Source organism: Phocoena phocoena, chromosome 2, assembly GCF_963924675.1.
Source record: "Phocoena phocoena chromosome 2, mPhoPho1.1, whole genome shotgun sequence".
Taxonomy (NCBI): domain Eukaryota; kingdom Metazoa; phylum Chordata; class Mammalia; order Artiodactyla; family Phocoenidae; genus Phocoena; species Phocoena phocoena.
In genome coordinates, this window is record NC_089220.1 from 172,353,556 (window position 1) to 172,380,361 (window position 26,806).

Here is a 26,806-nt window from a genome sequence, read left to right on the forward strand (position 1 = left end):
CGGTTTGTCCTCAAGCCCGGCTCCTGCTGCACTTTCCCGAACAGCCCCACTCGGAGGAGGACTCTTGTGCAGACACGTGATCCAGCAGTGTAGGGTTGGAACCAGCTCCGCATGGATGGAGGCTGACTCTATGTTGATACGTATATTTAAGATCTTGGAAGTCCCTCCAGTCCCTTTTTAATCCCATAGTTTAACATGTGGTTACTTGCCGGTTGTCTTAAGTCACCCAGTGTCTTCAGAGGTGTGGTGGGTCGTCTTGTTGGGTTGTGTTGATCTGGAGAGAGCCCTTTTCTTTTCGGCCGTGCCCCGCAGCTTGTGGGATCTCAGTTCCCTCATCGGGGATCAAACCCAGGCCCTGGCAGTGAAGGTGCAGAGTCCTAACCATTGGACCGCCGGGGAATTCCCTGGAGAGTTTCCTTTTAGGTCTATGGAGTAGCCAGTGGGAGAGGAAAATGCCTTTCTGGTGCTTTTGGGGTTATTCTGCTAAGTGTTTACACAAAGTAGCCTTGCCATGGATGGAACAGCCAGTTAGCTGTCAGCAGACAGAGAGGGCTGCCGTAGTCAAGAATGCCCACCTGCCCCACTACAGTCTTGGCTTTGGGTCTTTTTCCTCTGGTCCTCTTTAGAAAGCTGATGCTCTGAGAGGAGAAGCGAGATACTAATTCCCACTGATGTGCTAATGGCTTGTCCTTTTCCTTTCTCTCTGCACAGGAGGAATGGGACAAGGAGAGGAGAGGGCATCTCTGGGACTTCAGGTGACTCTGGAAGGGGAAGTGAAGGCAAATGCAAATTCCAAATGGGGCCCAGAGCTTGGTGTTCACGCGGTATAATACGGTCAGAGTCCTCAGTGAGAAATTTCCGTTCCCATCGCCGTGTACATGAATGGAACGCTGAGGCTGCAATAAGCCGTGCCGGAATCTTCCCGCCGAAAACCAGACACAGCAGTGCTTTACAGGCCTGAGTCGCAGCTTCCTGTCTTTGCTTATCGCACAGGAAGTTCCAGAGCCGTTTCTATGAGATAAGGAGGGGCAGCAGGGCGCAGGAGGGCAGTTGTCACCCCCCAGGGCTGGAGAGTCAGCCGTTGCTCCCCAGCATCCAGGGGCAAATGGCAAAGTTAACTTCAGTCGGGCTTCCCTGGTGGCGCAGTGGTTGGGAGTCCGCCTGCCGATGCAGGGGACACGGGTTCGTGCCCCGGTCCGGGAAGATCCCACATGCCGCGGAGCGGCTGGGCCCGTGAGCCATGGCCGCTGAGCCTGCGCATCCGGAGACTGTGCTCCGCAGCGGGAGAGGCCACAACAGTGAGAGGCCCGTGTACCGCAAAAAAAAATAGTTAACTCCAGTCGATAAGGGTCAACTCAGGCTTGAGGCGAACCACGAGTAGCTGCGCTGTGACTATGGGCTGTCAGGATGATTCTCCCTGCTTCCGTAGCCCACCCCTCCCCTCGTGTCTGCTTTACGCTCCACGTCACTGTTCGGACTCCATGGTGGGTGAGGTGCGTAGGTGTGAGTCTAATGACCTGATTGACGCAAACACTCCTGTCTCTCCCTCGTTTCCTCTCTGTTACATCTGTGTCCTCCCCAGTCTCCTACTGTGGCTGATGTCCCCCATGAAAAGGCATGAGCTTCCTGAGTACTTACTGCTCTAGAGGTCGCAAATAGTCATTAACAAAGGACTTCGATGAATTTTACAGGGGGAGCTTTCCAGGATAACAAAACTCTGTAACAGGCATAAAGGAGAAAACAAGCTGTTTGGAAACCTTACGGGAAGATTCGCATGTACACGAAACAAAGCCGACTTCGGGTGTCTTGGGCTAAGGTTTCGATGTGAATTCAGTTCAGAGGGATTCAGCATCTTTGTACATACAAGCCTGACAGGGCACCTCAGTTTATTTCCTAGGAGTGAATACATTTCCAACAGAGTCTGCAAAGGACGCTGGAGGGAGCTGGAGGGTTTTTATGGCAAAATATGGGCAGCGAGTTCCAGACACAGGAGGGTTCTCTCTCGGTGGGGTGGGGGACAGGCAAACAGCAAAGGTGCTTCTTCATCCAGATGGGGAAGAAGGAACAGACCACTCTACCTTCCTCTGCCCAACACGCGTCAAGGAAAGACTCTCCTTAGAGAACACTGAAGATGCTCCAGACTTACTGTGGCCGGCAGGGAAATCACCCAAACTATTCAGTCTCGCATAGTTTCATTTTTACCTCGACACCAGGCACCCTTAAAGTCAGAGTTCTCATCTGTGTCCAAAACTAGCACTTTGCACTTGGACCTCCCTCACTTCCGGTCTCAACTCACACGTTAGCTCCTTTAAGAAAACTTCTCTGTTCCCAGACTAATTAGGTGCCCCTAACCGTGCTGGCTCTGATAGTCAACAGGATGGACAACTTCCTGTCTGTCTTTCCCACGGAAGTGTGAGCCTCCAGGGGACCCTGAATATGTCTTGTTCCCTCCTGGATTTCTGGTGTCTGGACCTAGGAGATGGTTGGCAATTGCCTAAGCATTTAGGCAATGAAAGGATAATGAATAATTTAATGAAATGAGGAAGGGATATGAGTAGCAGAGAAAAACGAGAAAAATCTTAAGGGATCCATTATCTTCTAAATAATTCTTTACATGATAGTCAAATGTATGTTACCTCCAAGAAATCACAGGTGCAGTCACTTGAGTCCTCGATGTCAAAGGAGTGAAAGAAGAGAGAGATGGTGTGGTTATGAGGGGCTGTGAGCACAGCTGTGCAGTCCATGTTACTGCTGTAGCCACCCGGCCAGCCGGGACTCCTCAGGTTGCCAAATGCCTTCTTATATTCTCGGTTGCAATCTTAGAGGAAAGACAACAGTCGTCATTAACGTACACCGCACAGTATTTAGTGCTCCTTCAACTTGACAGGAATAATTCAAAGAGCTTATTAAATGGGAACAAACTTCAGAAGAGAAGCTAACCTCGCCCCTCCATTTACCTTTGAGATTACTGAGATCCCAAGACTTAAAGCGAACGACACACTGAGCAAATGCAGTGCAGTGTCTTCACACAAAACACCCCCGTGTGAGATAGTAAATGAGTAAATGTGCACCCTCTCCTGTGAGAACAAACATTCTAGCATTCTCCATGCTTTTCTGATGACATTTAGACTCTTCGGGCATAAAGGCTCTTGAAGAAGATTTTTCTTTAAATCCTTTGATGAATTATTTGTTCTGATAGAACTGGCAACTTACCGTTCTTGACCATGGTTGGTAAAAATTACCCAGAGCGTTTTCATTTGTTTGTTTTAATCAAAGGCAGCTTTGGTTTTAATCAGGCTTGAAATGAACATTACATAAAGTGTTCTCTGGAAATAAACTTCTCAGTGACAGAATCAAGTAATTCTTTCAAGGTTCCTTGGTTTTTCCAAAGTAATTTTCTAAGATATAGTGATTCTTCTACATGGTTAAGTGAATAATTAATACAATAACTGGTATATTTTTTAATTAATGACATGAACTTTGAAGGATATGCTGCCATTCTCGATATTTTAATTAATATTTTATTCGCTTTACCTCTTCAGAAGTCAACTTTAGTAATTTGCTATATTGGGCCTGGCTTCTAGTAAAGAGTCTTACCTCATTTGGGTGTGGTTTATGTCAACAAACCTTAATTTACTCAAGGGGGTCAATTCTAGCTGTAGTTGTAATAATGGCAGTTTTTCTGAATAAAAGATGAAATCTCAGAGCTCACCTGCAATCTGATAGGTAAAACCCACTCTAGAGTTTATGTTAAAAACTTCCGATTTAAAAGTGACGACTGCGGTGCTCATGGAAGAATAAAATGTGGGTACAGCTGAAGCATTTCTGCCGCAGAACCGAATTCCTGGATTTCCATTACTCTGAAATGAAACGGAAGCCAAATGCCGGTAGATTTAGTATCAAAAGAGAATAGGCCACAGCAGAACTTAAATTGCATACAAAAATATGGCTTAAATATTCAGCCATGGAGACCAGTTACAGAGTTTAATGCACTCTGCAGTAAGACTTCACCTTGGCCTTGGAATCTACAGGTGTCTCGCAGTCTTCGAGGGGTGTGGGTGGGAGGTAGGGAGGCCACATTTCTGCTGAAACCATGGGGTGGACGCCTGCCTACTGAAAATAGGACCTTCCCGGGGCTTCCCTGGTGGCGCAGTGGTTGGGAGTCCGCCTGCCGATGCAGGGGACGCGGGTTCGTGCCCCGGTCCGGGAAGATCCCACATGCCGCGGAGCGGCTGGGCCCGTGAGCCATGGCCGCTGAGCCTGTGCTCCGCAACGGGAGAGGCCACAACAGTGAGAGGCCCACATACCACAAAAAAAAAAAAAAAAAAAAAAAGACCTTCCGTCTCCCTCCGCTTCCTATCCAAGGCCTGTGCCGTCGCTCAGAGCGCATCCAGGCTGTCGGAGGAGCTCAGTTCTACCGGGGCTTCTCCATTGCTCTGAACTCTGTAAGGCTAACCAGCACCGCTACTGGCCCTGCCTCACCGCCGCTTAGCAAACCCGGAGTGGATGACCTCCTCGATCCGGAGAGAGACAGCCCGGGCGTTCCCAGGAGCCCCCGCTAGGCGTCACCCTCAGTTCAGGAGCCCTCCCTCTGCACACGTTCCCGGAATAATCTGATCGCTCTCGTACCGCTACTACCTACTCACACGATGATGACGCCCTGATCTTCAGGCATTCTGTCGCCATTACACCGCTATGGTCAACCGTCTCCTCAACATCTAACCCCATGGGCAATTCAGACTCATCATTTTGTTTTTAAACCAACAGAGCTTTGCTCTATGTTCTTAACCATGACTATAGTCCCACTAGACTGGTACCAAACGCCTTCTTAACTCTTCCTTCCAATTCGTTCCACACACAGATCCCGCTGACTGCAGAAGTGCTTCTCCATGGAGCACTGCTGTCAGAACACCAGAGAAGTTCATCAGAAATGCAGGTTAATGGGCGTAAGTAGGGGAACTGGTCTCTGAGGGTGGGCCCAGGCGCAGGCACTTTTACCAAGACACCCAGATGTTCCTTAGGCACATGACCTACAGACCAAGTTCAGGTTTCTTAATGCCTATAAATAGAGGGTTTTGTAAATGGCTGAAAACCACATTAGGCTGGAAGTAACTCCGAGGTCTTCTTTAGTCATGCCCTCAGTACTTCAAGTGTTTTGCAAATACTGGTGAAAAGGCCATACGTGTGACTGTCATTCATCCTATAATTGTTACCTCTGGTGGGTCCTGAAACTCTAAGTAGTTCTGGTCACAGTCTTGTGAGTGCAGCTCGAGTGCCCACACAGTAATCATGACCTGCTGATGTAGAGGAGCTTCAATGACCCAAGTACAGGTGGAAAATGGGACAGCTGGGTCTGATGAATTGGGTGACGAAACACTCTGTGGGGTCCAAGTTGCATTATATGTTCCGCCACAAGGCACTGAGATGGGAAGAAAGACACAACTTAGAAGACATTTTACTTGTAACTCATCACACATATTTAAAATTCTGCTTTCCTTACTCTTCCAGCCCAAAGGAGCTATATTTACATCATTCTATGAAGGATTTATGGTCTATATTCTTGACTAAGAATTGTACCAAATTTGTACCATGGATTAAAACGCGGAGTAATTAACGTGGTGTTTAGTAACTGACATTGCACTTAGACAGTCATTAGCATTGAGCATAGTAATTAACATTGAGTTTAGTAATTAACACTGAGTATAGATATAAGCACGGCAGTATTTTTAGTGCATAAATACACATGTCTTTCACACTCTGTAAAAATGTCTCAGTTTACTCACTGTCCACGATGGTATATGTAGCATTAAATCCTTCCCTTTCTAAAGTTAAGTCACTGACAAATTGAACTGTAAGGAAGTTCCCAGAAGAAATAAATGGAGCAGGTACGGTGGAACCACAAAATGTTCCAGCCAAGTTGGCATTTTCACTGTCCCCATCATATAACTGAAAAGAAAAACAGCTCATTAGTTATCCATTATTCACAAAGAAGCTGCACATTGTACACTAAAATGGACATGAAGTTACGACAGGTCATGGTTAAGAATCTTACACTAATGTTCTGTTTTAAAAAAATATTTATTTTTATTTATTTATTTGGTTGCACCGGGTCTTAACTGCAGCTCAAGGGCTCCTGAGTTGCGGCTCGCTGGCTTCTTTAGTTGTGGCACGTGTGCTCCTTAGTTGCGGCATGTGAACTCTTAGTTGCGTCATGCATGTGGGATCTAGTTCCCTGACCAGGGATTGAACCCAGGCCCCCAGCATTGGGAGCGCGGAGTCTTAACCACTGCACCACCAGGGAAGTCCCTACACTAATGTTCTTAAAGCTAGTTTTAATTTAGGAACAGAATTGCTATTGAATCAATTATACTATAATGATTTTTAGTAAAAACCTGGTATATTGCCTGAAGTTTTTTTTTTCTCATTGGGAAAGTAAAATTCGATTTAAAAAATGATGTGGCATTAGAGCCAGCAAACCCATCGCTACTGTCACCTCCGCCCTCCCTGCCGTGCTGCTCCAAACCATCATGGTCTCTCGCCTGATTCTCACTGCAGCCTCCCCACGGGTCCCCCTGATCTGCTCTTGACCCTCTAGAAGCTGTCTTCAGCACATCAGCCAGAAGCTATAGTTTAAATGTAAGTCAGACCAGGTCACTGCTCTGCCGAGAACCCTCCTCACTCCTTCTCATCCACTCGAAGCCGTTACGACGGCCTTCGAGGCCTGATAGCATCTGCTCCCAGCCCCATTCCCCGCCTTTCCGATCTGACCTCTCACTGCCACTTTCTTTGCTCTGCTCCCTGCGCGATCCCGGCACTCCTGCATCCTGGCTGTTGTGTCTGCAATTCCCTTTGCCTGGAATGCCCTCCTATTTATCCACCTGGTTTCATTCCCCTCTGTTGCTTTAGGCCTTTACTCAGATACCACTAACTCACTGAAACCTTCCCTGAACACCCCTATTTAACATGCAAGCTCTCCCAATATCCCCTTTCTCCTTCCCAGCTTCACTTTTTCTCCAGAGCATGTATTACCTTCTACATCATACGTATGTATATCTTCATATATAATTTAATTTACTGTCTTCCCCTCTGAAGAGAATGCAAGTTCCATGAAAGCACAGGCTGCTGTCTGTTCTATTCACTGATAGGTGCCCAGTTTTCAGAAGAGTGGCACACAAAAGGCACTCAATAAATATCTAAGGAATGAAAAAGTGATTCCTCTCTCCCGCTACCCACCCCCCCAAGCCTGCTCTCCCCAAGTCGTCTTTATGTCAGTAAAGGGCTCAAGCCTAACGCCTCAGCCGCCCTGATTCCTCCCTGTGTCTTCCTGACCCCGCATCTACTTTGTTCCACCTTCAACATCTATCCCAAGGGTTCCATGTCCACTGCTCCCACAGTGCTCCTTCACCTGTATTGTTATAACATTTCCTGACAGCTCTGGTTCCACAGAGCATTCTCCACCGAGCTGCCTGAACATTTGCAAGCTTAGAGTAGAATACACTCCTGCTTGGCCTACAATATCCCCATGGATCCCCACTGCATCTGAAGTAAAACTCCACCCTCTTTACCGTGGTCTACAAGGCCCTCTCTGGTCTGGCCTGGGCCGCTCTTGGCCGTCGCCCCCTCCCCACATTCCTGTAACTCCCCCAGGCCCTGACAAGTCTCTCTGAGCTCCCCCTCCTGCCAGGAGCTTTCTGCTCAGCCCTTGGACAGCATCATGGGGTCTCAGCTCAGACACCTCCTCCTCAGAGAGCCCAACCCTATCTAACGGGCACTTCCCCAATATCTTCCTGTTCTTCTTCCCTACGATGATCAAAACGTACCTTATTATTATTTTTTTTTTTTTTTGCGGTACGCGGGCCTCTCACCGCTGTGGCCTCTCCCGCTGCGGAGCACAGGCTCCGGACGCGCAGGCCCAGCGGCCATGGCTCACGGGCCCAGCCGTTCCGCAGCATGTGGGATCTTCCAGGACCAGGGCGCGAACCCGCGTCCCCTGCATCGGCAGGCGGACTCTCAACCACTGCGCCAGCAGGGAAGCCAAAAAACATACCTTATTTATTGCTTATTTACCTCTTCTGGTCTCTCACCCACCAAGCATGTAATTCCCACGGGCAGAGGACTTTGATTCCACTGTGTGTTGCCAGCACCCAGAGCAATTCCCACAAGAGCCTTCAGCAAATGTCCGTTGAAGTAGCGAGTGCTTGGATTTCTCTCAAACGCATTACTAGAAAACAAAGTGTTGGGACTTCCCTAGTGATGCATTGGCTAAGGATCTGCCTGCCCATGCAGGGGACGCGGGTTCGAGCCCTGGTCCAGGAAGATCCCACATGCCGCGGAGCAACTAAGCCCATGCCCCACAACAAGAGAAGCCACTGCAATGAGAAGCCCGCGCACCGCAACGAAGAGTAGCCTCTGCTCACTGCAGCTAGAGAAAGCCCGTGCACAGCAACGAAGACCCAACGCAGCCAAAAATAAATTAATTAATAAATAAAGACTTGACCTTTAAAAAAAAAAAACTCTAACATCAAATTTTCAAAACAAACAAGTGTTCTCCACCTGAGTAATCTCTACTGCATTTCTAAAACAAGTATCTGTGTGCCTATCCAAATATTGAATTTATAACAGAACAATGGTGTGTTATAAACCTCAGCATAGCCATTACCGCTGACATTATTTTAAAAGGCTGGGAATACATAAAATAGAAATGGTTAAAAACAGTCAAGTCAAAATAAACACAAAACAAATTTACCACTAGATGACACTGTTTCTCCTGCTTAAACGATTTTAGTAAAATTTTAAAGCCAAAAGAAACCGGAGAGTTGAGTGATCTAATCCCCTCATTTTATAGAAGAGCAGATTTGCCAAGTTTTAGGTAATGTACCTTTTCTGGTAAACAAGTTAAAATTTTATAACCATTGCTGCCTCTATAATCACGTTATATTGGCAAGCATTTTTATTCTATGTACTGTGTGCCAGGCCTCCAACCAAGGTTCTGTGTATACAGGGATGCATAAAGCACTTTCCAGACACTAATTTGATTCACAAATAATGAGACAGAGATATTCATAAATTAAATATATGTGTGTGTGAATTATACGTAAAATAGAGAAACGTTAAGTGCTACAGGAGAAGAATTCAATGTATCAGGGTAACCCAGATGATCGAGCCAGGACAAACCTCACACGGACATTTGAACTGGTATTTGAAAGTAAGTAGAGACCTTCCAGACCTAGAAGAGAGGAAGGGCATCCCACCCTGATGGACAAGGTATGGAAGGCCACGGAAATGAAAACGGCCTGGCGTGTGTCAACACCTGCCCACACTGTGACCAACCTGGAGATCGGGGTGAGAGAACAGAGGTGGGATTGGGAAAGTTCACTGGGACGAGACTGACGTTTCCCACACTTCGTGCGAAGGACTGTGTATCTTCCCCTACATGAGTTGTAAGATCCGATTTGGGTTTTAAGTAGGTGACTGGTCAGTATGATGGAAGGAAGTGTCCTACGTGCCCGGCCTCGAGCTGGCGTTTGCATTAGCTCACTCACTGCTACCATAAAATTTCTCCCAATGGAGCTGAAATAGGGCAGCTGATGGAGGCTCCCGGCCCCCTGTGTAACCGAGGCCATATTTTCTTCCCCTGCTCTCCCATCCCTGACGCCTCCACCACGACCTCGCGCAGGGTGGCTTTATAGAGAATGGCAGGAGGAACCCTAAGCAGCGCTGCTGATGCGAAACCCTACGCGCACTAGGAGGTAAATGGTGCCGGGAGCGGCACCGTCACCAGCAGCTGCGCAGTGCCTTCCGGGAGCACACACCAATGCCATGACGGCTTTGGGCCTGGGGCTTGAATTATGCCCTAAGTCTTAAGTCTTGTGGACGCAGATAAGTGCTGAGAGGAATTTTGTGTTTACTCGGCTTGTAAACCTCTTTAACGGTGGCACGTATTAGAATCTAGTTAAGGCCCGGAAGGAATTGCACAAATAATCTAGTGGAAGAGAGCCTCCGACTACACCTTCTGCCAGATCCTCTCCTTTGCTCAGCCATCGATTGGAGCAGCTAAAGAAAGTAGGGAAGGACATTTTGGGATTTTAATTTCTATGAACTTTTAATGCATGAAGGCAATAGGCTTTGATATTGGGCTTTAATTTTTTTTTAATTTAACTCCAGGGCTTTCCTGGTGGCACAGTGGTTGAGAATCTGCCTGCCAATGCAGGGGACACGGGTTCGAGCCCTGGTCTGGGAAGATCCCACGTGCCGCGGAGCAACTGCGCCCGTGAGCCACAACTACTGAGCCTGCGCGTCTGGAGCCTATGCTCCGCAACAAGAGAGGCCACGACAGTGAGAGGCCCGCGCACCGCGATCAAGAGTGGCCCCCGCTCGCCGCAACTAGAGAAAGCCCTCGCACAGAAACGAAGACCCAACACAGTCAAAAAATAAATAAAATAATAATTTGAAAAAAAAATTTAACTCCGTAATTTTAGACATTAGTTTCCTTAGGACTTTATTATTTAACATTTCCCTGGGAATGTGATAACGGGGGAATTTTGATAGTCTTATTTGAAGCATCTCTACATTGCATCTCAGAGTGTCTTCATGAATTCTTTGATTGTACTGTGGGACTTCTGACAGGGTCCACAGGACAACAGGCCTGGGCATAATTTGGGATGAGAATGAGAGTAGAGAGCGATTTTTTAGGTTTGGGGTTGAACTCTGATCCTTTACAGAAACTTTTTGGGAAAACGTTTTATTGGTGCCAGTGATCTCAGGAAGATCCACTAAGGGGCAATGACGAGAATCCCCTCTAACTGCAGGAATTTTTATATAACAATAAAAAGTAGTATTATCGTATGAAATCATCAATATTATTAATATGACTATTACGTAATCTCAATGCTCTTTTCCAGTGTCTGGCATATAGTAGGTGCTCAAATTAACATTTATGGAATGAATGAACAGTAGGTACCACCCCATAAGGATAGGGATCTGACGCCTCCATAACTGCTGATGCCTCCCCAGAGATGGACAGCCCTCCACCCACGGCCAATCACAGACTGAATGGTTAAGCCCAGTGGGTTAAGATAGAAGTTTTCCATGGGAACAGTGCCATCCCCTAGGGATTGTTTTGCACAAGTGTGGTGTTTTGGGCTCATCACAATAGTCTGAGGCTATAGCTGGCGTCTAGCACTTAGAAACCACGCTGCGGAATCCCATCAAAATTCAGGACGCGTCTGCAAAGTGAAGATTTATTCTAGGTCCTACATACCTATGAATGTCCCACCAGACATGTGTGTAATGAAACTGTTTAAAATTCTTTATCCCAGGACCTAAGCCCATTCTGTATATAAACACAAAAATATTTTGCACGGTTTTAATATATACCAAATTTCCAAGAAGGCAATTATTACGTAAGTTGAGGGAAGTCTGTAGTTTGTTCTGTTTAGAACCCTTTGATTTGAGTCTTCCACCATTCCGGAAATTCATATTGTGGATGGGCGCTGCTATTGACATTTAAGTTGCAAACAGAGCTACCCCGTAGCACTTTAAATGTATGCCTGTGCATTGCCGCAAGTCCACATATTAGAAGAATCTGACTACTTTATCTAGTGGCTTAGCATAGCTGTATCAGAGCATTTACATATTGAAATACACACTATTCTACAGGCTTTCCTTTTATTTCTCCTTTTCATTGTATTTAGCATAGTTATAAATTGAAATTATGTATATGGCTAGGCTATGGCATAGATGACCTTTCACTTCAGATGGTCAAAGAATCATTAGAAAATTCTGGCTATTCCAAGGGGCACTGATTGCATTAAGAAGCTGGGCAGTGCTAGGAAGGAGGCGCCTCCTTTCTGCCAGTTGTTGTTTTTTATTTTTGTTTTTCGCTTTGTTTTTTTGGCCACACTGCACGGCTTGCAGGATCTTAGTTCCCTGACCAAGGACTGAACCCAGGCCCTCAGCAGTGAGAGCACTGAGTCCTAACCACTAGACCACCAGGGAATTTCCCTACTGCAGTTATCTTAACAGCTTTCCAAGTCAACCCTTTCAAAAACAATAATGATACAATTACAAATGAATAATGGACTTGGCATGTTTTCACCTGTATATCTACCTACAGAATTAAATTAACTTTTCTAAAAAAGTGATTTGATTATAATCTCTAAGAAACAGTCTCAAATGAGTCAACTGTCCCATTTATCACAGAGAATCTCTTTAATAAAGGTACCTCCCGGCCTCACATTCCAAGAACTGCTCGGTGATCTGCCAGTTTAGTATAAGCTGGAGAAGTTGCCAACCGAGGGAAACTGCTTTCCCAAAAAGGAAAACAAAAGCAGATTTGAACAGAATTTCTTTTTTAAAAAAGGACATTTTATATTGAAGCTAGAGGATAACTCCTTGTTTTCAATATTGCTATGTCTATCCTAAATAGCTTGAGGACTTTTAGAAAATTAATGGTTCTTTTATTTATTTTTGTAATGTTTTTTGGCCACCCGACGCGGCTTGTGGGATTTTAGTTAGTTCCCCCATCAGGGATCAAACCCCGGCCCTCAGCAGTGAGAGCGTAGAGCCTGAACCACCGCACTGCCAGGGAACTCCCAATAGCTCTTTTGATTATATTATCAAATCACACATAGAAATGAATCTTGCAAATAAATCCAATCAGCCCTCCCCCTGGCAGGACCATATTCTAAACATCCCACATGAATTTGTATTTATAATAATGTATACCTAACTTAATTATTCATCATATTTTTTAAAAAGGAGATTCTATAGCCCTCATACCCATCTGGAATTACCCAAAGGGGGTAAAAAAGAAAGACATTTATGGTTACGCTGGGTTTGAGTCCATATTACCTGCCTCAAAAGCCTGTTACTCTTCTGTAGAATCAGGGTAGTGCTCAAATAGTCTTGAACCTCACCTCACTGCTGCTCTGGCCCCTTTGGTCTCATTTCAGACAAGAAGAATTCAACCCGAACGGACATTCCTTGTTATCTGCAGTCTTTCGTGATCTCCCTCTGATCTGACTTCTGTGCCAACACTTTATTTAAATGGTTGTCATCCTATCTAATGAGTTTTTTCTTTATCTTCACCCTTCTTGGCTTCTAATTTACAATTTAATAGCACTGACCGTGAATCCTTGCACGGTCAGTGCAAGGAGACCTTTCTCCCTCGCCTTCCGTGGTAACTGCATTATTCCTGGTTTGTCCATGTCTTCCATGACGCGTCTGTTTCTCCTCCTGCCTCTGCTTTGTCCTCTCTGGCTGCCTCACTCTGTACCTTTCCTGGAGTTGAGTGGGAGCCAGGCCTTCTAGCGCCATGCAGCCTCTCTCAAAGACAGCATCTCTCTCCTGATGTACGAAATGCTCTTTTGGGGCTTCCCTGGTGGCTCAGTGGTTGAGAGTCCACCTGCCGATGCAGGGGACACGGGTTCGTGCCCCGGTCTGGGAGGATCCCACATGCTGTGGAGCGGCCGGGCCCGTGGGCCATGGCCGCTGAGCCTGCGCTCCGCAACGGGAGAGGCCACAACAGTGAGAGGCCCGCGTACCGCAAAAAAAAAAAGAAGAAATAAGAAATGCTCTTTTGCTGCCTCCTGTCTGGGCTGCTGTCTTCTTGCTGGGGCTCCGCCCATTCTCTGCCCCCAGGGAAATTTCACTTGTCTGCTCTGCTGTCACCCAGACTGAACCAATACTTACAAACCCATGGCCTCCTCCTAAGAGTACCAACATTCTCAGGCCCAGACCAGGGATGGAACCCACGCCCCCTGCAGTGGAAGGGTGGAATCCTAACCACTGGACCGCCCGCCAGGGAAGTCCCAGTACTGACATTCTTTTGATCTTCCCACCTTGGTTCTTTTCACAGTGAAAACGTAAGGCAGTCTATATGTAATGAAGTGCTCAAACGTGTATTTTGTCTATGACTTTTCCCTCTCTTACTTTTAAAACCAATTTCTGTAAAATTTAAGATAATTTTTGAACTTAAAAGTTTCTCTCACACCAAGGTTGTCATCTGCACCGTCTCTGTACCCTTCTTACCTAACGGTAACTTCTTCTGAGGTCTTAACTCCAGAGTCTCCCCTGACCATCCACCCAGAATGCTGATTCCAGAGTCATCTTTCTTACATACTGCTCTCAACTTACCACTCATTGGAAAACCCGCGATCTTACATACTGCTCTCAACTTACCACTCATTGGAAAACCCGCAATTTCCAGCTGCCTAAAATCTAAATGCCATTAGCCTGACTTTCAAGATCCTGTGCAATCTGGATACTTCTCCACTTAGCCAGTCTTATTTCTTGTTCCGCTTTAACAATATCTGCTCTGATAAAGCCAGCCTCTTCACTCTTTCCACTTCAATGCCTTTTTTGTCTGTTCGCCTTGCTTACAATGCCCTCCCTCCCGACTTGAGTAAGTGTCCCCTCATTCTATGAAGTCTTTCTTGTTCACAGCATATGCTCATGAATCATCCTCCCTTTTAAACTTGCACATGGCTTCAAGCCTGTGCCCAAGGCACTTGCATATTGACTCTCCTGAACTACCTAGTGTTGATTTGCATGTGTCATCCCTTAATTCTGCAATCAAATTTAAGCTCCTTGTGAGCGGAAATACTGCTTCACTTGATGGTTTCCCCCAGGAGTGTAGTAGTCTACATTGATTGATGCTACGTGGCACTTTTAATCTGAGTGCATATAGCCTGAGAGACACAATGATTTAATATTAAAGAGTCATTTAAAAATGGAAACTTTTCTTGATTTACTTCTCATGGGACTTCAGAACTAAGATATTTTCCACATCTAAAAGTCATATAAGTAAATATACAAACTTTGAAAATAAAGTAAGGAGTGATGATTTGCATACAGACACTGTCATTTATTTTAGACTTTGCCAAAGATCCTTTGAGTATCTCTTTCCACACAACCTATCTTCCCATAGATCATCTCTTGACGAGGCTTGGAGGAACAGTAAATCTTAAAGCTAATGTTAGAAGCTGCACAAACATTTTGAGTCTTTTGTATTAAAGATTATTTTGATGTCAAGATAGAGCATCTGCAATACTATACATTATATCACTGAAGAAAAGGTCATTTTAAATATTATCAGCGGGGCTTCCCTGGTGGTGCAGTGGTTGAGAGTCCGCCTGCCAATGCAGGGGACACGGGTTCGTGCCCCGGTCCGGGCAGATCCCACATGCCACCGAGCGGCTGGGCCCGTGAGCCATGGCCACTGAGCCTGTGCATCCGCAGCCTGTGGTCTGCAACAGGAGAGGCCACAACAGTGAGAGGCCCATGTACCGCAAAAAAAAAAAAAAAAAAAAAAAGAGCTCTTCTGTAAAAATTCTCAGCACTCACAACTTTCAGGACTTCCTGTGTGGTACAAACCGGAATACACCATGAAAAAGTCTGTATTAGAAGACTCTGTTTAGAAACATAATAGCCTTACCTTGACGTAATCATAAATGCATCTTTGCAAACTAGTTGCTGCCTCCAGAGCAAATGTGTTGAAGGTGAGTCTAATTAGTTTGTTTACAGGGGCAGTCATGAGCCATATGCAGTTTAAATTCTTGTCATATCTTCCATTCGAATCAGAATCAGGAGAGGCAAAGGTACCATCTGAACGTGTCAGATAACCACCACATCCTTGCTGAGGCCCTGTGTTCAAAAAAAGAAAAAAGACACATCACGATGCAGAGCAAAGAGAATGGAACCGAAATTTTATGAGGAGGGTTTTTAAAAATCATATCGTTTCTTTTTTCTGTCACACTTTGATGAACATTATCAGACTGCTGCCCCTCATCTTAGTTTCTTCGCTGTTATTTCCTCTTCAACCACCAATCCACCAATCTCTACCAGCTCACATCTAGCTGCCTAGAAAAGTGGGTAAACAGATAGGGTTCTATATGCATTTTTGGAACTCTTGATGGGATCTATCGGAGATTTTTTCTATTCTTGAAAAATCCAATTTTATACAAAAGAAAGTATTTTGCATAACAAAACTGATGGAAACTGAACCTGTTTTACCTTTATGTTCTGCTTTTATGGACGCTATCAGACTGAAAACTGAATTTAAGAAGACTTTACCCAACATCCCAAGAAAACTGGCTCTCAACAAATCTTTTATTTAAATAATCTGGTAGAAGGAGGATGAGAGGCATATAACACTACAATCCACTTTATATTGAACTGTACTCTATATTTGAATTTTTTCTTTTCCAAAGGTAAGGGGAAGCTGAAGAAGAGGAACTTTAGTGGAGAAAAATATCTACTTTGAAATGAAAACTCTGAAATTCAGAATAAAAATACAAAAGAGAGATAAAGAATACTCTCAATACTCAACTATGAAAAGAAATACGGCACAAACTCCTCAGAGCACTGCATTTAGTTTCTTCCACTCCACAGCCTAAGGTGATGCCTTGGTAAGGAAGAAAAACTTTACTGACAATTTCGAAAGATATACATGAGGATGAATTAAGCTCAGAACAGCCCTGGTAGGAATAGAGATGAAATAGGCGTTCAAAAGAGTATTCATAAAGCTTGCATTCTACACAAATGTGCGTCATTACAAGTTCCGCAGTTAAATTCACAGTCTCATTCCATTTACTTGATCTGTTAAAAGTGAAAGGGTTGCTTTCAACATTAGGGGGCGCTATGATTCAGGAAACGCTCTTGGCAGGAAAGGCAAACAACGGCTGCCCACCTCGAATGCAAAGGATATCAAATGCGCAGAGCGTTTTTCCAGGATAGGTGCCTTACTTAGGAGGTCAGGCTTACCCTGTCATAGCTTCTAAGTCAAGTAAAACTACAGAGTATTTGCACAGTCCGATGTTTCCTGGAGTTGAAATGCTTCCGAAGGCCCAGTCCCTGATATATCCATAGGTGGCATCTAGAACAAAATTATTCTGAAACCAAATGCTCATGACTCTGCTCCTATGAAACAGGCCTGCAAGATGAAGAAGTGGGGTTTGCACAGTTTTCACTCCAGTGTGGACTGACTGCTACCTAAGGCAACCAGTTAAGCTTACTGACATGCCTGGCAGGGAAGAACAATTACTCAGGGTATTAATGAACTGAGAAAGTTATTTATCTATTAAATATTGACAAGGAAATATATTTAGTATTTTTAAAATTAATTTTTATTGGAGTATAGTTGATTTACAATGCTGTGTTAGTTTCTGCTGTACAGCAAAGTGAATCAGTTATACATATCCACATGTCCACTCTTTTTTAGATTCTGTTCCAATATAGGTCATTACCAAGCACTGAGTAGAGTTCCCTGTGCTATACAGTAGGTTCTTACTCGTTATCTATTTTTTTATTTAGTACTGAGATGGGAGAAGATGAATGGTAGTCTAATAGCAGTGATAAGTCATAAATCAACAATAATGATACAATTTAGAAAATGATAGGTGCCATAAAAGAGGCAGGAAAAGTCTTGTGAGTTTTGCAAGAAAGGGAGATTATTACTTCAGGCTAAGAGGATCTAGAATGTTCAAGGCGGAGGTGACAGTTGATCTCATCTTAAAGGATAAATAGGATGAGACCATGTAGACTTGCCTGGTATTGGCAAGTCCAGGTTGAAAGACCTCGTAACCAAAGGTTAAGTGGACAAGAATTTACATGTATAGAATTTGACCTTTAGACTTTATTCTCTGGGTAATAGGGATCCACTAGAAAGGTTTTTGATCAGAGGAGTGGTTGGGTCAGAATGAATGTGCTTTCTCGTCAATCATCAGGTCTGACCTAGAGATGCATCTGGTGGTCACGTTTACACATAAGGGAGGGCCTGGAGGAGATGAAGCCAGGCCCAAGGACACCGCTGTGGTCCAGGCTGGCGGAGGCAAGGGGCAGTGCAGAGCTGGAGGTCTGCATGTAGGAAAACCAGACCACTGGGCTTTATTCTACTAACGCATCAGCTGCAAAAACTAAATGCTATTTTTAAAAATTCAAGCTATATGTTTTATCACCCTTTGCTTATTAATTGTTGCTAATAAGTTAATGAGGGCAGAATGACAATTGTGCTGGGCACCAAGAGTGCCATTGTACACACTTAGTAGACAAGACTACTGCTGCAGCTCTTACTGCTACTAATGCCCGAAGACGGAGATACCCTCCCTTCAGGAAACCCAGAGCAAGGATCCGCAGGTCGCCGGTGTGCACTGGCAAAGACTGAGTGGGAGACTGCATGATTCCTAACTTCTCAGAATCTCTCTCTGCAGGGCCCCAGGATGGACAGAGTACAGTAAGTCCCCTACATACGAACCTTCAAGTTGCAAACTTCCAAAGATGCGAACGTGCATTGCATCAACGTCAGGCGTGACCGAAATGGCAGCTTGCCCTCCATCTCCCATTGCTGTGATCCTTCAGCCCTACCATCTCCCACCTCCTCTCCCTCCTCCAGTCAGTAACTCTTCTTGCCTGTTCACATGCCAGCCCCTGGATGCCAGCTGTTGTGCTGGACTACTGTGCTTTTCAAGGGACAGTACTGTAAGAGTAAAGATGTTTCATTTTTTGTGGGTTTTTTTTAATGTATTATTTGTGTGAAAAGTATTATAAACCTATTACAGTACAGTACTATATAGCTGATTGTGTTAGTTGGGTACCTAGGCTAACTTTGTTGGACTTACAAACAAATTGGACTTACGATCGCATTCTCGGAACAGAGTTCACTCATAGGTAGGGGACTTAGCTGTATATTTTCTGTCACTTGATGTTAGGTTTCACCATATGACTTGCTTGAGACAATGGAATATTAATGGTCATGGAGTAGGAAGAGGTCTTAAATGTGCTTATGTTTTTTGGCTTGGAGTTTTGGCCTCCTGTGATCCACCAAGAGCTCACACCCTGGGTACCCGCGTGGAGAGCAGACCTGACTCCAGGCTGAACTGTAGGCCAAGCACAGTCAACCTGCATCCTGGAACAGGCAGGCAAACTGGCCTGCTGACCCATGAGTGATAAAAATAATATTCTAGGTATAAGTCACCGCATTTTGGATCGTTTGTTATACAGCATTATTGTGGCAATAGCTGACAAATACAAAAATAGCTTTTTTGAATTATCAAACTATAATAGAGCACATTGATGAACTCATAAAATATACAAACAAGTAAAAAAGTAAAGGAGAACTAAAATGATCATCAGATAGTCCTGGCTAAAACAGTCAAATAACTGAAGTAAGTATAACATTATATGAGTGAATTATACAACTCATCTTCTATATGAATAATATTATATGAATAAATAGTCAAATAAAAGATGTCCATGTCCATGTCCATCTCTGGACAACCGCTACTTGGACAGATGGTGGCTGACTTCAGGCATTTTCCTGTTCCCCAGGGAGCCAGCTGGGGCTTCAGGCTGTAGTTGAATGTAGCTGAAGGAAGCAGCACTGAAGCACAGGAAACAGAACACAAATGCATTTAAGGCTGGTTCCTTAGGGAAATGGGAGTTCCATAATCCTTTCTTTGAGTAAATCTTGCTGTGATTTTCAAAGCTACAGTAAACAGCTGCCCTAAAGCAGTGAATTCGTTTAGAAAGTTCAGCTAAGCTTCAGATGAACACGTCTTGTCTTTTTTGCTAAAAGTGAATTGGAGTTATTATTCTCTATTCCCTAACCTTAAACATGCGCCACCTTTTAAGTATCATATTTATATCTGCAAGGAAAACATTTCTTAATGGCTTTTGTAACCTGAGTTATGTTTTTCTGTTTGTTTTCAGTAATGTCACTCAATTTGCCTCACTTTAGACATCCTAATTTGAGACCCAGCCTAATTTAACTTAGAAAGTGTACTCAGTCTGGTAATATTTGGGAAGCATAAAACTGAAATACTAAAAGAAAGGTAATTTCAGCAGTTAATCAGGAGCTATAGTCACAAGTAAAAGAGCAATGCAATGTTTAAAGAACTCGGGAAAATTATATAATTAACTTTTAATTTATTTTGCATTACTTTGGTATTACTGAAAACACCCTATGTATGCATTAATAGTCTTATGGCGTTTCATGAAAATCATTCCCACCAACTTTGAGATTTTAAAAATGACTTATTAAGCAATATATAATGATATAATCATGTCAACTGATGCAAGAAGAGGATGTGACAAAATCCAACACACAACATGACATAAACTCTCAGCAAACTAGGAAGAGAAGGGAATTTTCTCAACTTCATAAAGAGCATCTACAAAAACCATATAGCTAACATGATACTAATGGTGAAAAACTAAATGCTTTCCTCCTAAGGTTAGGAACAAGGCAAGGATATTTTTCTCACCACTATTCAACAAAGTATTGGAAACTCTTGCCGTTGTAATAGACAAGAAAAAAGTACAGACTGGAGAGGAAAGAATAAAATTGCCCCATCTGCCCATGCAGAAAATCCCAAGGAATCTACATAAAAATTCCTAGATTAACAAATGAGTTCAGCAAGAACCCAGGATAGAAGAACAAGGCACAAAAGCAATCACATTTCTATAAACTAACAATGCACGTGTGGAAACCAGAGTTAAAAACACAATTGCTCTAAAGAAAATAAAATACTTAGGTATACACTTACTGAAATGTATACAGAACTTGTGTGCTGAAAATTACCAAGTGATGAAAGAAATTCAAGACCTAAATAAACGGTGAGACATATGTATTCATGGACTGGAAGACTCAGCCTAGTAAAGATGCCAGTTATTTCCCAAATGATGCATAGCTTTCATTTTAATTCCTACCAAAGCCCCAGCAAGATTTTTCTGTTGACTTAAAAAAGCTTATTTTAAAACTGTGGTACGTCAAGACAACAGAATATTATTCAGGGCTAGAAAATGAACTATCAAGCCATGAAAAGACATGGGAGCAACTCAGTGCATATTACTAAGTGAAAGGAGCCAATGTGAAAAGGCTACGTACTGTACAGTTCCAACTAGATGACATTCTGGAAAAGGCAAAACTAATGAGACAGTAAAAGAATCAGTGGTCGCCAGGGGTTGGGGGGAGGGAGGGAGGGAGGCATGAACAGCCAGAGCACAGAGGATTTTTAGGGCAGTGAAAATGCTCTGTAAGATACCATAATGTTGGATACATGTCATTACACATCTGTCCAAATCCATTGGATGTACAACACCAGGAGTGAACTGTGACTCAAACAACGGCTGTTGGGTGGTTACGATGCTTCACTGAACATCATCAGTTGTAACAAATGTCTTACTCCGGTGGGGATGTGGTCAATGGTGGAGGCTGTGCACGTGAGGGGCGAGGGCATAAGGGGAATCTCTGTACCTTCCCCTCAATTTTGCTATAAATCTAAAACTGCTGTAAAAAATAAAGTCTTGATAAAAACCAACCAACCAACCAAAACAAAACAAACAACTTATTTTAAAATTTACATAGAAAGTCACAGGCTCTTGAATAGTTAAAACAATCTTGACAAAGAAGAATAAACTGGAAAGGATCAGGCTTCCCTGGTGGCGCAGTGGTTGAGAGTCCGCCTGCCGATGCAGGGGACATGGGCTCGTGCCCCGCTCCGGGAGGATCCCACATGCCGCGGAGCGGCTGGGCCCATGAGCCATGGCCACTGAGCCTGTGCGTCCGGAGCCTGTGCTCCGCAACGGGAGAGGCCACAACAGTGAGAGGCCCACGTACTGCAAAAAAAAAAAAAAACTGGATAGGATCAATCTGCCTATTACTATACAGCTATAGTAATCCAGATAGTATGATATTCGTGGAGTGTTAGACAAACAGATCAATGGAAAAGAATAAAGAACCCAGAAATATGTCCACACAAGTATGTCCAAGTGATTATTTACAAAAATGCAAAAGCAATTCAGTGGAGGAAGGATAGTCTTTCAACAAACGGTGATAGAGAAATTGGACATCCAGGGGCAGAAATTAGGTCCAATCTAAACCTCAGACCTTGAACAAAAATTAGTTCAAAATGGATCGTAAACATAAATGAAAAATGTAAAACCATAAAACTTCTAGAAGAAATCGAAGTAGAAAATCTTTGAGACCTCAGGATAGGTAGAGTTCTTAGCCTTGTTATCCAAACACTATACATAAAAGGAGAAACTGATATGCTGGACTTCTTCAAAATTAAAAACTTTTGTTCTAAGAAAGGCCCTGTTAAGAGGACAAAAAGGCAAGCTATGGACTGGGAGAAAATATTTGCAGACCATGTACCTGAGGAAGGACTACTACTGAGAATATATGAAGAACTCTCAAAACCCAATAGTGGAAAAACAAGTAATCCAATTAAAAAATGGGAAAAAATTATGAACATCTATTTCGCCAAAGAGGATATACATATGACCAAAAAAACACATGAAAATTGTTCACCATTAGGGAAATGTAAATTAAAACCATAATGATATGAATACATTTCTATCAGAATGGCTAAAATACACACACACACACACACACACACACACGAGTGATAGCTCATTGTAGAATACAGCACACCACAATGGAATGACCAGGGAGGGTGTCCCAAGTGTGGATAGCACAGAAAGTACTCCATAAGGACTCTCTCGCCAAGATGACAGAACACAGATGACAATGAAATAGCACCTTAAAGTGCTGAATGCAAATAACTGCCAAACTAGAATTCTGTATTCAGAGAAAAAAATTCCACAAAATTTAAGACAGAATAAAGCCATTTTCAGGAAAACAAAAACCAAAAGACATTTTTACTAGAAGATTTGCAATAAATAAATTTTTTAAAAAAACGCTAAAGGGAGTTCTTCAAAAAGAAATAAACTGATCTCAGATGGAAGCACAGAAATTCAGGAAGAAAGAACAAAAGCAATGGTAAGTATACATAATTACTAACTGAAACAATAAAAACATTTTATATGCTTAAAACATGTAGAATTTAAATAATTGATATTAACAGCATGGAAGACAGGAAGTAGATTAATGGAGTTAAAATGTTGCATTTATCGTGATATGGTAAAAGGACTAGTTTTAGGGCTTCCCTGGTGGCGCAGTGGTTGGGAGTCCGCCTGCTGATGCAGGGGGCACGGGTTCGTGCCCCGGTCCAGAAGATCCCACATGCCGCGAAGCGGCTGGGCCCGTGAGCCATGGCCGCTGAGCCTGCGCATCCAGAGCCTGTGCTCCGCAACGGGAGAGGCCACGACAGTGAGAGGCCTGCGTACCACCCCCCGCAAAAAAAGGACTAGTTTTAAATTAGATTCTAATGAGTCAAGGGTGAATGTTATAATCCCTAAGAGTAACTGAATATATAAGTAATGATTTTTTTGTTTTCTTTATTCAAGACCCATTTGTTCTCTAGTTCTGCCCACATGGAGACACCCTCCTTGAAAAGGCGTTAAATCCTTCCCTTCACTTTAACACCTTGTGCTGAAAACACGTGTTCCAAGGTTTCAGCTACGAGATCCACATTCTTAAAGCACTGATTCTTAAACCTCATCTAGATTTCTTCCCTTGGATGGGGGGAGATGACCCAACCACAGCGAAGAACAGCTCAGGACTGGGGGCTCTGCTCGCCCAGAAGACTTTGCAGCTCCCCTGAGCCCCGCGGCTGAAGCCAGGATTAGGGCCCTGAGGCGAGGGCCCTCTTCCCTAGGCTGGCTGTCCCCTCTAGTTTTCCCGGAGTCTGGGGATTTCACAGTCTCTGCTCGCGCTTCTGTATCACACCTGCCGCCTCAGCACTGCTGATCCACGCCAAGAGGGGAAAAGCACACAGAACTGCCTTTCAACGCAGCGACGTCCTACACCAAAGTTATCTGAGAAGCCTGGAGGTTCTTTGCCATCGGAGGACACTCCCAAGGCCACCACTTCCCCGGGCTCCCCACTGCCCTTGCTGGCAGCCTGGACGCGCGTGGCCGCCGTGCTGAGTCGCGCACACCACCGGGCTCCACTCCACTCTCCCGGGGAACTGAGGCCCGGGCTCAGCGGCAGGATCTGTCCCGAAGCCAGTCCTAGAGTGACAAGAGCCACACCTGCGGGTCTGTTCCACCGACCGGCCGCCCAGCACCGAGCTGGGCGCACGGACCCGGGTCTGGATTGTGTCGGCTGCTGCTTCTTGCCTGGGTTCACAGGCCGACAGCCAGTGTCCTCCCTTCCCTGCTCGTCCCCACACCAGCGGCTCACTCCTACCTGCCGCCGTCCCCAGCCTGGCCACCGCGGGCTCCCGGGCCCGCCAAGAACCGAGACGCCAGCAGGCGCCTAGCTCCCATTAGGCCAGCTCCCCGTTGAACTACGGCTGCCTAGCCGTGTTCTCAAGGCTTCAGGGCCGGCGCCGCTCCTCCCTGGACCCGCGATGCTCCGCGGAGGCGCCGGAGCCTCGCCGCACGCAGCCCAGCACAGGCAACCTCCGCGCCCGCCCGTCCCGCCGCCCGGACAGTAACGATTTTTAAAAGAGAGTGACAACTGATTAATTCAGAAAAGGCAAAAACACAAAGATGGCTACAGAAACATAAGAACGTATGGAACAAACAAAACAATACGGTGGTCTATTTAAATCCAATAATGTTAGTAATTTTATTAGTAACATGGCCCAATCTCTTTGAAAGACAAAGTAAAACAAAACCCAAATACATTCTTTGGGGTAGAGAAATGTTGAAAGTGGAGAGATTGAAAAATATACCATGAACTGGAAGAAAGCTAGGGAAGCTGTATACTGAAGCGGAAAAAGTAGACATTACAGCAAAAAAAAACCCCAAAAACAAGAAAAGACCTTGCAGAATAACATGAGTCACCAAATTCACCAGGAAGATATAATCATTTTAACGTGTATGTGCTACACACTACACTGTCTCATCCTTGGATCTGACTACCTACTGAACATTAGCTGGATGACTTAAAGGCACCAAATATTCCACACCAAAACCAAACATTACTTTCTCCTATGAAACCTGGCCCTCTCCTGTAAACTTACATTTAGATAGTGGTATCACGGGATATTGTCCAGAAACCTCAGGGTCATCATGTTTTCCTTTTCCCTCAATTCACTGTTCAAAGACTACTGGGTCCTCTTGATCCTGTACCTTAAGTGCTTCTCCTTTCAAGTTCCTTCTTTATTTTCACACTGTCACTGCTCTCATCCCCTGCCTAAATGATGGCAATACTTTCCCAATTTTTCTGTCTAAAATGCTGCCCCTGCTTCAAAACATCACCCTCACAGGTGCTAGCACGTGCTTCCTACACCACATCGGATTAGATCATAGTACTCTCCAGCCTCCAGACGATTAACGGTTCCATCCGCAACTGATGCAGAGCCCACCTTGTCCACCTCCTCCTGGCTCTCCTGTTTCAGCCCCGACTGCTCTCTACCTGACAACCCAAAGCGGTAGTAACAATGTACAGGCCAGTGTGTGGCCTCTGAAATGGGATATGCCTTTGCAACTTTGCTTTTTCTTCTCCATAAAATGGCTGCTTTCCCAACGAAGGCCTTCTCAGCCTTCCGAGTGAGTATTATTTATAGCTAAAATTTAGTGCGTGCTAAAAGAGTGTCAGGGCATGTTCTAGTTTAGTCTTCCCCACAACCCTATGAGGTAGTTACTATTAGTGGGCCCCTTTTACAGATGAGAAAATCAAAAGGATAAGTAATTGTCCAAGGTCAAACTTGTTGGGATGTGTCAGGGCTGAGTTTGAACCTAGACAGTCTATCCCCAGAGCCTGTGCTACATTTACAAACCACTGACTACAATTCACGGTTCGCATTCCCTGCCGTGCTTTCGCGAACTTTTTTTTCCTGTGTCCTTTTTATTTTACTCAACGCCGAAGTACTTCAGATCACTTCTGCCTCTGCTGTCCTCTGCACATACTTCTGACAAAAGCATTTATCAGAATTTACAATTATTTGCTGACTATTGAGTAATCTTCTCAGAAATAGAGATCTTGTTGAATTCGTCTTCGTATCCCCAGAGAAAAGATCACTGCCTGCATACTAAGTAGCTGGTGAATACTGTCGAATACGCAGTTCAGGAAAGCACAGAAAATATATAGATAGTTCTTACTGGAGGGATCTTTGCTTTCTAATCTAAGTTTATAAGGGAATTCTTGGGATTAAATATATTTCTTGATTTATAAAGTTGTTACTATGCGATAAACATATTATGTACATGTGTATGTGTGTCTATATATATAAGTCTGTATATGTGTATATATATATGTGTGTGTGTGTGTATATGTATACACACACACACACACAGGCATAGGACCAAGTTTTGGGTCCTATGTATTAACCTGTTTCAGAGCTAAGTTAGTTGACTTTTGTGGCACATTTGATTGTGAAGAAACAATCAGCAGAACGCCACCAAAAGTATCACCAAAAGATTTAAAACACCTGCCGAAGGGGTAGTTTTGTTTTTTTGTTTTTGTAGGAAAATGCTTGTTTAGCTAAACATTTGCCATTATAAACGATGTCAGGTCTGTTACTATATAGTGTGCAAAGGCACACTATATAGAAGAATGGCTTCCCCTCATCACTGACGATCACAAAGTCAAAAGCTAGCAAGAACTAGAAACTGTTCTAGTTAGAGAGCAGGATTCCTAGCAACGGGCTATTCAATTGTCATAAAAGAGGTTGCATTAGAAAAGATATGAAATTCATCAAACCAGAGTACCCAATAGTTTTTAATAATGCAAACAAGGGCACGGAATTGTTTTGTTGCTCTCGTTAATGTGTCAGCTTGCACATTGTGCTATTGATATTTACATTTTATGACTGGTGGCAGTGTGATTTAGTGGAGACGGATTATTTTCCCAGTTCTGCTCAAGACTTGCTAAGAGGCCCTGGCAAGTCACTTAATTTCTGTGTGACTCAGTTCCCCAATTTGTAAAGTAAAATATATGAGAATGCCAATCAGG

General features: G+C 44.2%; 1 protein-coding gene across 1 annotated transcript in view; it reads right to left on the minus strand.

Moving 5' to 3' along the window:
• CUBN (cubilin) overlaps positions 1-26,806 on the minus strand; it is a 263,719-nt gene that overhangs the window by 6,771 nt on the left and 230,142 nt on the right. The window contains exons 60-64 of the mRNA XM_065870957.1: positions 15,437-15,645; positions 5,784-5,946; positions 5,214-5,419; positions 3,713-3,860; positions 2,637-2,818 (exon numbers count right to left, since the gene is read on the minus strand). Of these exons, the coding sequence (XP_065727029.1) occupies positions 2,637-2,818; positions 3,713-3,860; positions 5,214-5,419; positions 5,784-5,946; positions 15,437-15,645 (908 nt within the window). The remainder of the gene's footprint in view (positions 1-2,636; positions 2,819-3,712; positions 3,861-5,213; positions 5,420-5,783; positions 5,947-15,436; positions 15,646-26,806) is intronic.